General features: G+C 34.1%; 1 protein-coding gene across 3 annotated transcripts in view; it reads right to left on the bottom strand.

The window, feature by feature from the left end:
• CFAP47 (cilia and flagella associated protein 47) overlaps positions 1-14455 on the bottom strand; it is a 278312-nt gene that overhangs the window by 75116 nt on the left and 188741 nt on the right. For all 3 annotated transcript variants that reach the window (XM_032680035.1, XM_032680036.1, XM_032680037.1), the window contains exons 52-54: positions 10551-10726; positions 8150-8257; positions 4723-4834 (exon numbers count right to left, since the gene is read on the bottom strand). In XM_032680035.1, the coding sequence (XP_032535926.1) occupies positions 4723-4834; positions 8150-8257; positions 10551-10726 (396 nt within the window). The remainder of the gene's footprint in view (positions 1-4722; positions 4835-8149; positions 8258-10550; positions 10727-14455) is intronic.

Below are 14455 nucleotides of genomic sequence, written 5' to 3'. Positions count from 1 at the left end.
TTTTGAATAATAAGTCTTCCATAAAGATGAAAACAGACAGGAGTTCGATTTTCAATAAGCATTACTTGACATATTATCATTACACAGAAAATGCACTGCCACAATGAATCTAAATAATCAACATGGAGTTATGATAATCCAGCAGACTGCCTGCTCTGAAAGCAGAAAGGATTTTTATCTTTTATACTATAGATGTGGGTTTAACTTTCTTTTTTTTGGTATTACACAGATGATGTTTTTTAAATCCAAAAAGTAATTTGTTTTGAAATAAGCTAGGCAAAAAGATAACTTACTTTCTACTGAAGACCAAAGAATAAATTGCTTTTAAAATTAGAATTAAGAAATCATGCTAAACAACATATTTTAAGAAGGTCATATTTTTCACAATCATTCAAAATATTCTGAAGTTAACAAAACCCCTGCCTTTTATTTTGTTTACATAAACAAGTGACTTCCAAGATACTCATGTGAAAAAAACCTGGCATCATTGCTCTTCATAAGATCTCAGATATAACTGTTCAAATACAGAAACCAAGTCTGAAGAAGACTGACTAACTACAAATACATTATTCTTGTTATAAATTGACAAAAGAAGGGAAATTTTTCACTAAATCTGTTCTCTGTTCTCTACTCTATACAAAACAATACTCATGGCCATTAAGAAAATACTAAAGTTTGCACAGAGAGATTTCACCCCTCTCTGACAACCCTTCTTTGTTATTTTTCCTCAATAAAAATTCTATTTCAAAGTCAATCAGGACAGAACAAAGCTTCATGAAAAAGGTTTAGGATGGTTATAAGCCAGGAGAATAGCAAACTGAAGACTTAAAGTGAAAGTATGTTTCTTTTTGGCAATAAAGATGATCCCATTTGTAAGACTTTTTGGTACATCATAAATATATGTGTGTAACAATATAATACAGACACAGTTGAAATATGTCCATGTATTTACAAGAAGGAAAAGTATTAAATTGGGGAACATAGCATGACTGATGATTGAGAATTTTCAGCTGTTAAATGCTGAACATGAGTCTTTCTTAACTAAAAACAAAGAAAACTGCTGTCAGGACAGAAACACAAAACTCAACATTCCAATGATTGTTCCCCCAGAAACTCATAATGCCCCATATGCTAATGAAAAACAAGCTAGGAGTGCTACAGTATACTTATGTGAGTTCATTTTTATTCCAACTTTAGATAATTTGACAGTATTTATAAAGTTATTAAGTTAGTTTAAAGTTGACAAGAAGTGAAACAAAAATTAGGTATAGTTTGTTAAAAAAACCACCAAAATCACATACATAAAAGGAAAAAAATATATGAAAACCCAAATTACATTAAAAGAGAATCCTTAAAAGCTTTTATCAAACTCTTGAAAGAAAATCAAGATGGTCTATTCCATTTAAAGCTGTTTTAGGATATAATTGTAAAGCCGTTAACAAGAAAAGCATACTTTTCTCATTATTAGCAGTTTACAAAGAGGTTCCTGGAGCTGCTTCTAATTTACATGGAGCTGACAAGAGATTTAAAGCCTTTGAACTCCATTGTGACTTCCTTATTCATCTTGAAGTTCAGGAATACTTGAGCCTAATCCAACTGGACCTCGGGAAAGCCCATTATTAATGATGTCAGTACTTGAAGTTGAATCAGATTTATAGAAAATAATCCCTTGTGGTATTTCAATAATGCCTTCTGTCCCAAATTGAAATTGGAACAAAATTCCCCACACATGGAAGTATGACATATATATTTGAATTTGTTTAAATTCTGAAATATTAGTAAAAACTTTGGTTATTAATTTCAGGCAAATATCTCTAGGAAGGAAAAAATTTGTTTGATAGCACTGTTGAATCTGACTTATCTAACATAACTCAGTGACTGATAAAGTCCATTTGAGACACTTTCTGACTGACAGGCCACTATATTCAAGACATCTTAGATGACATAAAAACAAATACAGAAAGTTGTATGAAATATTAAAATTACTCACCTGACTCTACTGTCTTCAAATATTATCTATCTTACATTGGACAATCTCACCTTCAATCTATTGTTCTAAAAACTTGCTCTTTATTGTTGCATTTAACCTGAGGATTGCACAAATCAGAATCTTTCTGCTGACAAGAAATCATTATTTGCTTTAAAGAGAGTAGAAACTTGATAAGCTGGGAAACTAGTTCCAGACACAAAAAAAAGGCTTTGAAACAGACATTAATGTAAACTAATACCTGAAACATGGGTTATGGTTTACAAGAACAAGGAGAAATCTTCTGGAAGTTGGAATGCACTGTTGTGTGGATGGACTAGGATGCAACATATTCAAGAGAATCAAATTCACATCTGGAGTGCCATGTCCAGTTCTGGGCTCCCCAGCTCAAGAAAGACAAGGAAATACCATAGAGAGTTCAGAGGAGGCTACAAAGATGACGAGGGGTCTGGAGCATCTGTCTCATGAGGAGAGACTGAGCTGGCCCTGTTCAGTCTGGAGAAGAGACAACTGAGAGAGGATCTCATCAATGTATATAAGTATCTTAAGGGGAATGTCAAGAGGATGGGGCCAAACTCTTTCCAGTGCTGTCCAGTGACAGGACAAGGGACAGTGGGCACAGGAAGTTCCATCTGAATATGAGGAAAAGCTTCTTTAGTGTGAGGGTAACTGAACATTGTGACAGGCTGCCCAGAGAAACTGTGGAGTCTCCATCTCTGGAAATATTCAAAAACTGCCTGGACATGACCCTGTGTATCCTGCTCTAGGTGAACCTGCTTTAGCAGGGTGAGTTGGATTAGATGATCTCCAGATCACGATACATGATACACAAAATAAATATTTGGTAGATGCCTATAGCAAATTCACCAAAGCTACCCTTTAACTGGAAGAACTGTCATTAACAACATTTCAGAATTCAATCCATAAATGATATACAGGACTGAGGATTATATTAAAAAGAAAAGAAAGAAAACTACTGCAGTTAGAGATGAATGTGTCTTTTCCTAAACAACGCAATACAGGTTTTGGTGATCTCTGAATCTCTGGTGATAAATTAAGAAAGATGAAAGGAGAAGATTTTTGTTTTCAAATTCCTGCACAAGGTAATAAACAATCTGCAGCAGCCAAAAGTCACTATAATTAAATCTAATTCACTTCTGTGCCATATATAATACTCCCAGGTAATTAATATAGTTTGCATTCATTATGTTTCTTAGCTCCTATTCAAATACTAATCGATGAAATTATTAGTAATAGCACTTGTTGAGATTTAACACAGTGTATGAAGATGTGATAATATGCATGACATAAAAGACTAAAATGAACACTTCATGTTTTATACTTTTAATGTAATGGAATCTTATGTTGCAACATATATGACAGTTCAGTACATAAGTGTGATCTTTAGCTGCTATCTTCACAGTCCCTTTTAAGAACATTTGGTCTGGTTGTACTGACATATTTAAGGCTGAAAGATGTTTAGTTTCTGAAAGCCAAAACTGCACGTTATCACTTTACAGCATTCCTCTTTTTTCTCCATACAATTTTGTATCTTCTCAGCTTTATTTTAGGATCTTACTACAATATTCCTCCTCTCTCTCTCTGATCCCCATACCAGTTTGCAGAAATAGACTCATTAAATCATAGAATAATTTGGGTTGGAAGGGACAAACCATCTCTGGTGTACGTCTTCCCAGTACTACCTTTTTCATGTCTAGAAAAGGTGTAACTGCCATTTTTCTCCTGTCCATAACAGGTTTCTTACTTTTCTTTTTTTTTCATGTTAAAAGTTCCAAATTCACATCCTAATCTGAGGTTGTGACAGATGCGCTCGACACCACTCATTCATGACAGAGGTTCCCCTAACCCAGAGTTTCTGTGCATCTGTCCTCTCTTTTCTCATCTCCCCAACAGCAAAAGGAGACATATTTCATAGAATTAATTGTTAATATCCAAAAAGTTTTTTATAGGGCCTGTATTATTAACTCGCAATCAATGGTCAATAATAAATATTTTTCTGAACCCCATTCACCTAGAACTTTAGCCAGTCTCAATGAAACTATGAAATCTGAGCCAATCTATACAACTCCTAGCCCTGGAAAGGACATAAATGCTACGCAGCAAGATAGAGAAACTTCTGTAACGGAGAAGGAAAAAGCGGTGTACAGAGCAGTAAGAGGGTTTAGATTTCCTCAACAGAAATCATTCTCAGAGTAACTGTGAGTTCAGAGAATGAAATTATTCGAGGTATTTGCTTGAAGCTTATTTGTGGCTATATTGATCAAATTATTATTCATAGGCCCTGCAGGTCACTTATAACTGCCATGACTATGAGACATTCTTATATTCTTCCACTAACATTTCATCTACTAATCTAAATATTTGTCTAGTTATCCTGTTGATTCTTAGATACTTGTGAAGCTTCTAATCAGTTGTTTTGTTTACAACTTCCTCTTCTTCTTCTAATATCTCCTGAATTATTTGCAACCTACACTTTAGTCCTGCTCAAAATCATTTGACAAAGTATTCCAGGGGAAAAAACATCTGTACTTCAGCTCGAGTTGCCTTTCAAGTTTAATTATTTTTATCTTTAAGCTGTAAAATCTCTAGAATAAATACCTATAATGTCTAAAGGATGGCATATTCTGAACCCACAGTACAATACACAATTCAATTTGTTTTGAAAAGAAGGCTCTCTTCTATAACTTTTGTGAAAGCACAGAAATCTTACTTACAGAGTGTCCTGTGTCAGACTCAATTGAAAAATTCCTAGGATTGCTGTTAACAATTTCTAGCTCCAGAGGTTGATGAGTAGAATTAAAAAGAGGTATGTATAGACGAGCCCATCTGGAAAAAAAAAACAACATATACACAATGACAATTAATTACAAAGCTTCTTCTATTGCATTTCATTATTTATAGTTCTTTTTATTTCTTGAAAAATTAGTAATTTTAAGAATAAGACTTATTTATTTCACATTACCATTTTCCCACTAGTGTAGACACATTTAATAACATTAATTAATATTAATAATCATTATTAATAACAATAAATTCTAAATCCATTTAACATTTCATTTTGTACCATTTCTGTGTTGTTCATTACAGCATAATCATAGAATCATTATGTTACACATGTAGATTATGTATTTTAATGAGTATTGTGACTCTCCCAGAACAAAGATTGGAGTATGGTGATTGCATAAGTGTTCTGTTTAAATTAGCTGGTCCTCTATTTATTTTATTTTCTAATTAAAGAATAAACATGAGATACTTTAAATAGGGTAGGGAGCACAATTTTAAAAATAATTCATAAGTATCTCAATATTTTTCTGCCTTTAACAAACTTATATGACCATAAATCACATCCTTGTTATAACACCAAGGGACAGAGAAAAGAGATTCAAGGTGAATCAGTGAAAACAGTAAATGAGAAAAGTTTGAAAAATGAGATACATGTATTGGTTTTGCTGTAATTTATCTACCTGATGGATATTCCCACTAGTCAAAGCTGTGGCAGGTCAACTGCCAGATTACTCCACATATTTATTCTCTGGAAAAAATGAGTTGATTAATCATAGCTAAATCATCAAGGAAAAAGAAAATATAAAAAGCAACATTCAGGAGATATTTCAGTCAAGCTTTATGCTGTAACTTTGAACCCTAAAACCTGTGCACAGGTTGGGTCCTTCCAACACATGCAGTGACATAAACCCCCAGCAGTGAGTAGTAGACATGTTTCTGACTAACTGTCAAAGCACTGTATCTCCACAGCAAACAGTGGAGAAATACCAGGAAACTTTCACAAAAGAACTTCAGATTGACTTGATAATTCCCATTTGTCACATATACCATCTCTATCTGTTATATTTTTTTTGTCTGGTGTCTTTCATACATAATACTTTGTCAAAGGGAAAACTAGGTTGGAATATCTCAAATTTCAGTAAGCAACTACTTGACTTAGAGGTTCTTCAAGCAATCAAAATCCATTAAGAGCACCTGCCACCCCATGTAGATTGACTATTGTGGTTATGCTGGAAAAAGTTGTCCTGTGTGGCAGTAAATTCAAGACCACTGTGAACATCATTCAACTGATTCACCTTCAATGACTTCCCTGTGGAGACCATAACAGGTTGGATAAATGAAAACGAAGAATATCACGGAGAAGGTTTCCCTGCTTAGAAACATATGGTAAAGGATGTGTTAAATCTACCTGGACAGAAACAAAAAGTAGATCTGACTGTGGTAATCCCAGAATGTTAAAATCTGAAGAAGTATTAAAAGAAACTGTTAGAATTTTTTTCTTTTCTCTTTCAAGAATTGGTTAGAAACTGATTCTAAGTGTACCCATGGGTTCTTGGCTCCTAATCCAGTTCCAGGTGATGTTGAAAAGATGTCCTTGAAAAGACATAAATTCTTTAAATTTTCAGATCAATTGAAAAAAGAATTCAGGCAACACACAATGAAAAACATTATTCTTAGAAGGATATGGCATATGCTAATGTTTCTTCTGCATTCAAGGAAAAGGTGGTAGAATGGAAGTTAGTCTCCTAAAGAAGCACAAATCTTCACCAACCAGAAATTCTTCAAACATTTGATGACATTTACAGTTCACATCTCTGGGTACCTAGCAAGGAGGTACACCATTTAAAACAAAACAAATTGATACCTTTCTTAAACAGACAAAACATAAATGTCTACCTGCATTGCCTTTACATATTCACCATACATTAATGCAGCCAATTCACTTGACTTCACAGTGAACCTTTTCAGCAGGCAGAGCAATTCTCAGTAATTTAATTTTAACCCCAATGCCATAACCGATTCCCATTCTACAACACTTTACACTTCAAGAAAAGTGCTGACGACATTATGTTGTTGACACAATAGAAACAGATTCACACATTGGAATTTCAACATGCATGTACTTGTAAGGCAAAAAGAAATCTCATTTGAAAAAATAAAACATGGGATTTAAGGAGTTTCAGATCAGAGTTTTGACAGTCAAGAGTTGTAGTCAATGTAGCTTATCTTTTCCAGTATGCAATTTACTTGCAGCAGGAGGGGATGACTTTCTATTCTCAGCCAGACCATTTGTGCATGTAGTTCACAGGTAGTGCATGCCAGAGAAAATTATGAATGCCAGGTTGTCTGAATGAAAAGATTTTAAGTAATTTCTAACTCCTAATAGCATCAGCCTACATAGAAGAGAAAAACTGTGGCTTTTACTCCAGCCCAGAATTTTAAAGTAAGAATCAGGAAATAGCACAACCTCTTTTCTTTAGAACAGAGTAACAAAGACATTGCCAGTTATCCCCAGTCTGTGCATCATATTTGAACAGCTGAATATATTCACTTACAAAAATTTAATGAGGTAAAATTTCATGCTGTGGTCCTAACAGAGTTTTTGCTCAGTCTTTAAAGTATTTTAACTACAGATTTAGTCAAAGATATGACATACAGAAAGGGAATTTAGCATTCAGAAGAGCAGTGTGTCCACAGAACCTACTAGTAAGTGGAGGTAATAGGAGGAAGAGCATTACTGAAATTCTGACATTCTTGAAAGTCTTATCCTAAAAGTTTTGGTTTCTGTGTTTAAAGTCAAAACTGACCACTATGCTGTCAAAATGAAAATTGAAATTTTGTTGAAAGATTGTAATAATTGGGTTAATTTCTCTAAGTAGCTCATTTTCTTAACTCTTTTGTTGTTCCAACCGTGTCTACTCCCAGGACCTGCAGGTCAGAAGTTGTATTACTTTGCCATTTCTTGAGAGGTTAAAAGAAATTGCTAACTTCCATAGAAGCATTTGTAAAGCAGGATTGTCAATATTCTCCTAGTACAGAAAGATGAAAAGAAACAAAAAATAAAGCAAACTACAGAACTCTGTATTATGGATCTTGATGATTACATTCTGCAGTATTTTCAGAGTGATGTTTATATAAAGACTTCAGAGGAAGTTTACATATAGGCTACAGTTTCATTCCAATTGTTTTTCTGCAAGGAAAATTTTACCTACCTACTCATATATCTAGGAAAATCATCTGCAAATTACTACAGTACATACAGAGCACTCTTCTGACTTTCTGATGTACACTTTTCCTATGTTTTCCACGATACTTAAAAACAGTGACCCAGTCTAGCATTATGAACTACATACTTACTTTCCAAGCTCACATTTTATTTCAGGTAGACTGGTTGGGGATGCCTTTTCTACAATCAGCCTCAGTGCATACCAAAACTCTCCAACCACATCGGACTGGAATATGACACTAAAAACAGATACATAAGCTTAATATGACACAGCTTTTGTTCAGACAATTAAAAACACATACAGATTAAAATTCAGGAAAAACCTAATGAATTCAACACAGTGAACTCTCTAATTATCTCCCACGTTTCCCCTAACACTTCTTGCTGATGTCTGGATTCAGCTACCAAAAATAATAATATTTAGAATTACTGATGCAACAAAATCTCTTCTCAATCTTTCCTAAATTCTAGCATTAAAAGTTGTTTGTTGCTTAGGGTTTTTTGTTTGTTTTCTTTTATCAAAATTACAACAAATTTCAACTTAAAAGAGTAAGCTTTAATTTCTTTTCAGTGTCACAGAATTTTCTTCTTAGCCATTTTCAACCTAGAGAGCAAAGTAATAGAAATACTATACACTAATTTTAAAAAGGAAAACCTTTTCAAATCTAGTGATGAAAACTGAGGAATAGATATAGATACATTTCTATCAGCATGACAAAATGATATGCTTCAAGGGAATATTCAATATATTGTTTTGATGTACAATCAAAAGTTGTCATGACTGAAAATTGCTTGCTGTTAGGTCAGATATGTACAGCAATATATTTTTGTGACAGACATTCTAAAACAGTTCTTTCCTACTGCAGAATTACTTTTCTATTTCTTGGGGTTTTTTTGAGTAGCAGAGTTATAATAACATTAAAACAAAGCACTGGAAGCATATAAGAACTTACGAGAAACGCACTGTGCAAAACCATGACCCATTAAGGATTTCTTTTTCTAAATGATAGATAACTATGTATATTCCATGACTTTATTGTTCCAGACAATCCTCTGTGCCAACAGAGCTTTTAAAGTAAGCATAAAAGAGTTTAGGAAAGAATGAACTATTTGAAGTGTTACACCAGCCACAATCACATTTCAAACAGTTCTTCCCAGCTGCTAACATAGCAAAGGAAACAGAGTATGGCTTCAGAAACACCAGGCAGTAGTGTGGATGTAAACGTGGAAGTATCTCTGTCCAGCTGTAACTGCAGAACTTGGGAGCTATTGCAATTTAAAGGGGTTATTAGACACTTTTCTAGAACAATACTGCATAACTGTACTGAGTGTGTCTGGGTGTGCTTTATGTCATCTTTGCACATATCCCCCTAAGGCCCAGCCTACCACTCAGCTGAGCCCAAAGTTTTGCCAATTAAAACAAAATCTTTATTTTATTCTTTGGAAGTTCTGCACTTGAAAAATAGCAGAAATATTATCTGGTATGAAGGAAAATGAGGTCTATTCTCATCTTCAGCATCAGAATGCATAATTTCTATAAATTCTCAAAGAAAAAGAAAGATACTAGAGTGATAATAGTACTCATTTTTATAAAATAGTATTGCATGAAAGCTATAAGGCTCAGTGGTACCTGCCATTATTCTGATCTTTGGAAAAATCAATACAAGCAAACAGAATAAAACTCTGAATGGATTTTGACTTTGAAAATATTGAGACTTTCAACACTGATCATATGTCTCTGCTCTCCTCTTAAATCACTACCTTACCCTCTTCTCCATCCCCATATTTTTGCTAGTCAATTGAGATAATTGAAAAACAGGGAATTGTTTTTCAATGAGTCCTTCAACTAAATAATGCTTTGATAACCAAACTCCAAGAAAACAAGCATTGCATTCTTCACTGTTTAATTACTTGCTGAACTGGTTTGGCTAAAACTAAGACCAAGAAGTCATCTGTCTTTATATTGCTAATTATCATACCTGCATGCTTTCATTGGGATTTTTAATGTGATGAAAAATTTGTAATTTAAAACCTCTCCATATTCATTTAGTAGATCATTGTTAATTAATGAAAGATTATGAAGGCAAATGGATTTAAGTGAAGACTGTTATAGGTTTCTTCACCAGGTTTTAGTTATGTTGTTATAATTTCATTCCTTCTCAGAAAAAAAAAATATGAAATTTTGTTATTCCCTTTACAGAACTTACAAACTTACAAAACTAGCAATTCATCTGAAATTTTCAGAGGGGAATTCTAATACTAAGTAAGTTTCTAAAATATTGTTCACTAAATTCTAGTCAACTAGAATAACAAGTGTTATTCTACTGCCTATCAATAATGTACCTCCCTTCAGAGGAAAAGTGTTGTTTGGGATACAATATATTTAAAGTTGGAAATTTTCTTAATTCTATTTATTACCTTTCGTGGGTTTTTTTAGGGCAATATCTCCATCAAGTGACCGAAGTTGCAGTGAAAGTAGCTCTTTATTAGTAAAACAGCCATAAGCACAAATATCAAAATTTCACAACCCACCTTCCATAGGAAAGGCCAAGAGAAACTGGGGAAAACTCCAGGTGATACAAATAGGTTTGTTTGGGCATAAGAGCGAAAACATTTGGGCCATGAAGGCCTGGATTGTCCAGCACCACAGTGATCTCAAGCCTTTCTTCTGTAGGATTAGTGATGGGAATATTAATTCCAACGGAATCCTAGAAAGAAAAAAAAAATAAAAACCAAAACACCCAAAATTAATTATGAGCCATTACATGTAAAAGATATTTCACAAACAAGTGTAAGAGGCTTAATCTTCATTTACATTTCTGCAAATCCAGGCTGCGCCTTTGTCTGATGTCTGAAATAACCCAAAAAAAGACAAGTTGCAGCAGGAAACATTTCAGACAATCTTCAAATTGTAAACTCTTTAATTCCATGAACAGGGAATAGTTTAAGTCTTCTTGGCTAGTCTCTGTTCTAACAAGCTTCTTCACCTTCCAGGACATGGCCAAGGCTTACAAAAATACACCTTTCAAGCTCATCTGCTGTAATCCCAACCAGATAAAAACTTCAAATTGTCTCCCAACAGCCAAGCACAGACAATTGAAAATGTCCACTTTGCAAGCTGGCAAACTATTCAGGCTGAATTCTGCAGGATCTGTTCCTCTTAATTTATATATTACTTCATAACACTTGACATTAAAATAACACCACCACAATAAATATTCCTTCTCTCATTCTGTTAGGTCCTTTCCCTCACTGGTGATCTCCATATCTTTGTTTTAAGTGTATGAACACTTCAGGAAAGGGTCATCTTTCCTCGACCGTCTGGAAAACATGGATACTATTAAAGATGCATATAAGATTCCAATTACTATAATAAAAGGAGCCAAAGCATGGCCTCATTAGATAAATCTGTACACTTTACATGTGGAACACCTTTAATATGAGCAGGAATTGGGCAGGAGCAGCTCACTGTGCACAGCTCCTACATTTCAGCAGGGTTCCACTGGCCCCCTTATTCACTGTAATATGTTAAATATAGTATAAATTCATTTTATGTACCCTGTGTGTGTAAATATCAATAAACTTTACAAAAAAAACCCACTTTAAACAGGTCAGATGGAATATATTAATGAAGAACACTGTGATAATCCAGGAGGCATATCTACAGTTCTCTTCACATGTACAGATATTTGTATGTTCTGTTCATATATATTCATCTATAGGAAATACATAAAATTCAAAAAGAAAGATATGTATTTATTTCTCTGAACCTATATTTCTGTCTATCCCTATTTTGATCTCTTTCCTTTGCTCTAACCAAGCAATTGATTTCAAAATGCATGGGTTTGGGGTTTTTTTTAACATATAGTGATTTGTTTCTCACAGTACAATTTTTCTACGTACATTTTTGTAAAAAGTAAATAATTCAAATTGTAATATGAGGAGGAAAAGATAAAATATCTATTAAAAATAATAATACAATAAAAAAATGAATATGAAATACTTTTATGACCCCACACGGAGCTGCCTTAGACTGCTTCAAGTCTGCCTATGATTTCGTAAATTTCTATATATTTACATTTATAGACAATGACTACTGGAACATACATAAAACATATTTAATGTTCTACAGATGGCAAGATTATACCAACAATTTAAATCGTTTAAGTGCCTTGCATCAGTAAAATGGGATTTAAATTTGCCATAAAATACTTTAAAGCTCAGATTAATAGTTTTTACTGGTGTAAACAAGTTTCTAAATCTATCTACCATTTTATTGCTAAAAGCTTCACAACAATTTTATGGTAAAACATCTACATGCCGTGTTGAAGAAATACTTTTACAGTAAAAAGGAAATATTGGGCAGTTGATTTAGGGAAAAAGCAGTAACTATCAAAGAAATCTTTGTAATCTTGTACGCAAAGGAAATTTTATATTGCCAGTGTTTGCAAAATGTAAAACAGTGTTCTCTTGACAGTATAAAGGAATGCCTAAGATTATGTACTTCCCTGGAATTTCATTGGAATTGCCACACACATTTCAAAGATCTGCTATTTCATGGATGGTAATAAGAGTAGATGTATATTTATCAGTAGAATTTATATATATATTTCACATTTCTAGACCTTAATGGATTTTTATGGAAGCATAGTACCAGAATAAATAAAAAACCACCCATGCAATTGCTAAGAGGATTATTTTTCTTGAAAGTACCATTTTATCAGAAAGAATGACAAGGACTAACATCATTGGCAAGTTCCAAACACATTTATATTCATTAATTTAGTTCCACATTTCAGTGTTGTGGGTTTTATAAACATTTGACAAAGGAAAAATGTGAAAGTTGAAAAAAGAAGAGAATTAATTTCTTTTCTCAAACTGTTTCTTGTAACAAGATTTCCAGTGCCCAAGACTGAGCACTTTTGTGCAACATGTCGTATTATTATTCCTTTACAACTTTCAGTGCCCTACTTCTTGTCTTGTGCAGGTAATTTGAAATAATCTCACATGAGGTAATATAAAATGAAACGTAAATGTCAGATAACATTTATTCTCTGTGGAACTTGAAAAAACGACTGCTCACACTTCATCCTACACTAATAGTCTAAGTCTATGCATAGGGGCAATACTCTGTAAAGCAGACTTTGTTTCAAAAGATGCTCACAATCAACAACTGATCACTTGTGATATTATATGTGTTTTCTGAAATATTTTCCTGACATAGTTTATAACAAAGATTTTTTCATTATTCCTTCCTCTATAACCTTCCTTGAGCAACTGTACCTTAATTACTTAAGTCCATAACATGCAATTTTACATTTTGTTAGTGTACACCACACCAAACTATGAACCAATATCTTCTAAGTTCAACAAGGTAATTTACAGGAAGATGGGCACATTCTACAATGACTGTGCATAACAACTCTCTGTGTTCCAACTTCAGTAATAATGCTATTCTAACCATCAGCAGTTGTCAATAAAAGCACTACCTGGTCAAAGCATCTAAGAGTTCTACATCTAACTACAGTTCTTATGCTTCACAGGAGTTATTTTTAATTAAAATACAGTTTCATTAAGGTGATGAAATTAATTTTACATTGTTTGTAGCTTTTTCAATCCATAGACCTAGAGGTGAAAGCATCTGTATTTGCTCCCGAGTTTGCCAGACTATTGCTATAGAAGCAAATTTTCATTTCAAGTCAGGTTAAGCACCAAGAAAGTTATTTTTATAGGCCTGGTGAGATAATGTAACAATTTTTTCCCTTTGCAGGTCCTTGACCAAAACACTGTTCTTCTAACAGTAACGAGTGCCTTCTTTCTCTGTGCCTCACCTGATGACAAGCAGGAACGTTGCTACTGAACTTGGTATGATGGCAATATTACTGAAAAAAGAGATCTTGGCCTTCTTTCTTCTCTCAAAATGATCAGAGCTTTCAACCATCAGTGTGTCTACATGTCGGCAGTAGGACTTAAGATAGAGCCTCCTGGTTTATTCTCATCATTACTCATTTCTGTTTCTTGGAACAAAAGAGGCTCAAATGAGTTGAACAGCAGAGTTGACGACAGAGTTTCAGGGTCATGCTGAACATAACTCAGTCCAGTTTGGTCAAATCACTTTTAGAAATCAGTATTGGCTCTTGAACTGATTGATGCAACGTGCCTCCAAGACACACCTCACCTCATCACTTGTCTCCACACACACTTCTAACCCAGGCACACACATTTGCACTCAGCTGGGCCTTTCCCACCTTGATCATTCAGACACATGGAAGTCCCAACCTCCTATCTCTTGGGGGGTGAGTCCTTCAAGCTTCCTCATCACTCCTAAGTCAGTGGAGGAGATCTCTGTGAAGTGGACCTCCTCCGTCACTGTACAAGATCCTTTTTCTTTTTTTACCCTCTATGTGAAGTAAATTAATTGCCAAGATAGCCCTCTC

Source organism: Chiroxiphia lanceolata, chromosome 2 (assembly GCF_009829145.1).
Source record: "Chiroxiphia lanceolata isolate bChiLan1 chromosome 2, bChiLan1.pri, whole genome shotgun sequence".
In the NCBI taxonomy this organism is placed as follows: Eukaryota; Metazoa; Chordata; class Aves; order Passeriformes; family Pipridae; genus Chiroxiphia; species Chiroxiphia lanceolata.
The sequence above is the reverse complement of the archived record's forward strand: the minus strand, read 5'-3'. Positions and strand labels throughout refer to the sequence as shown.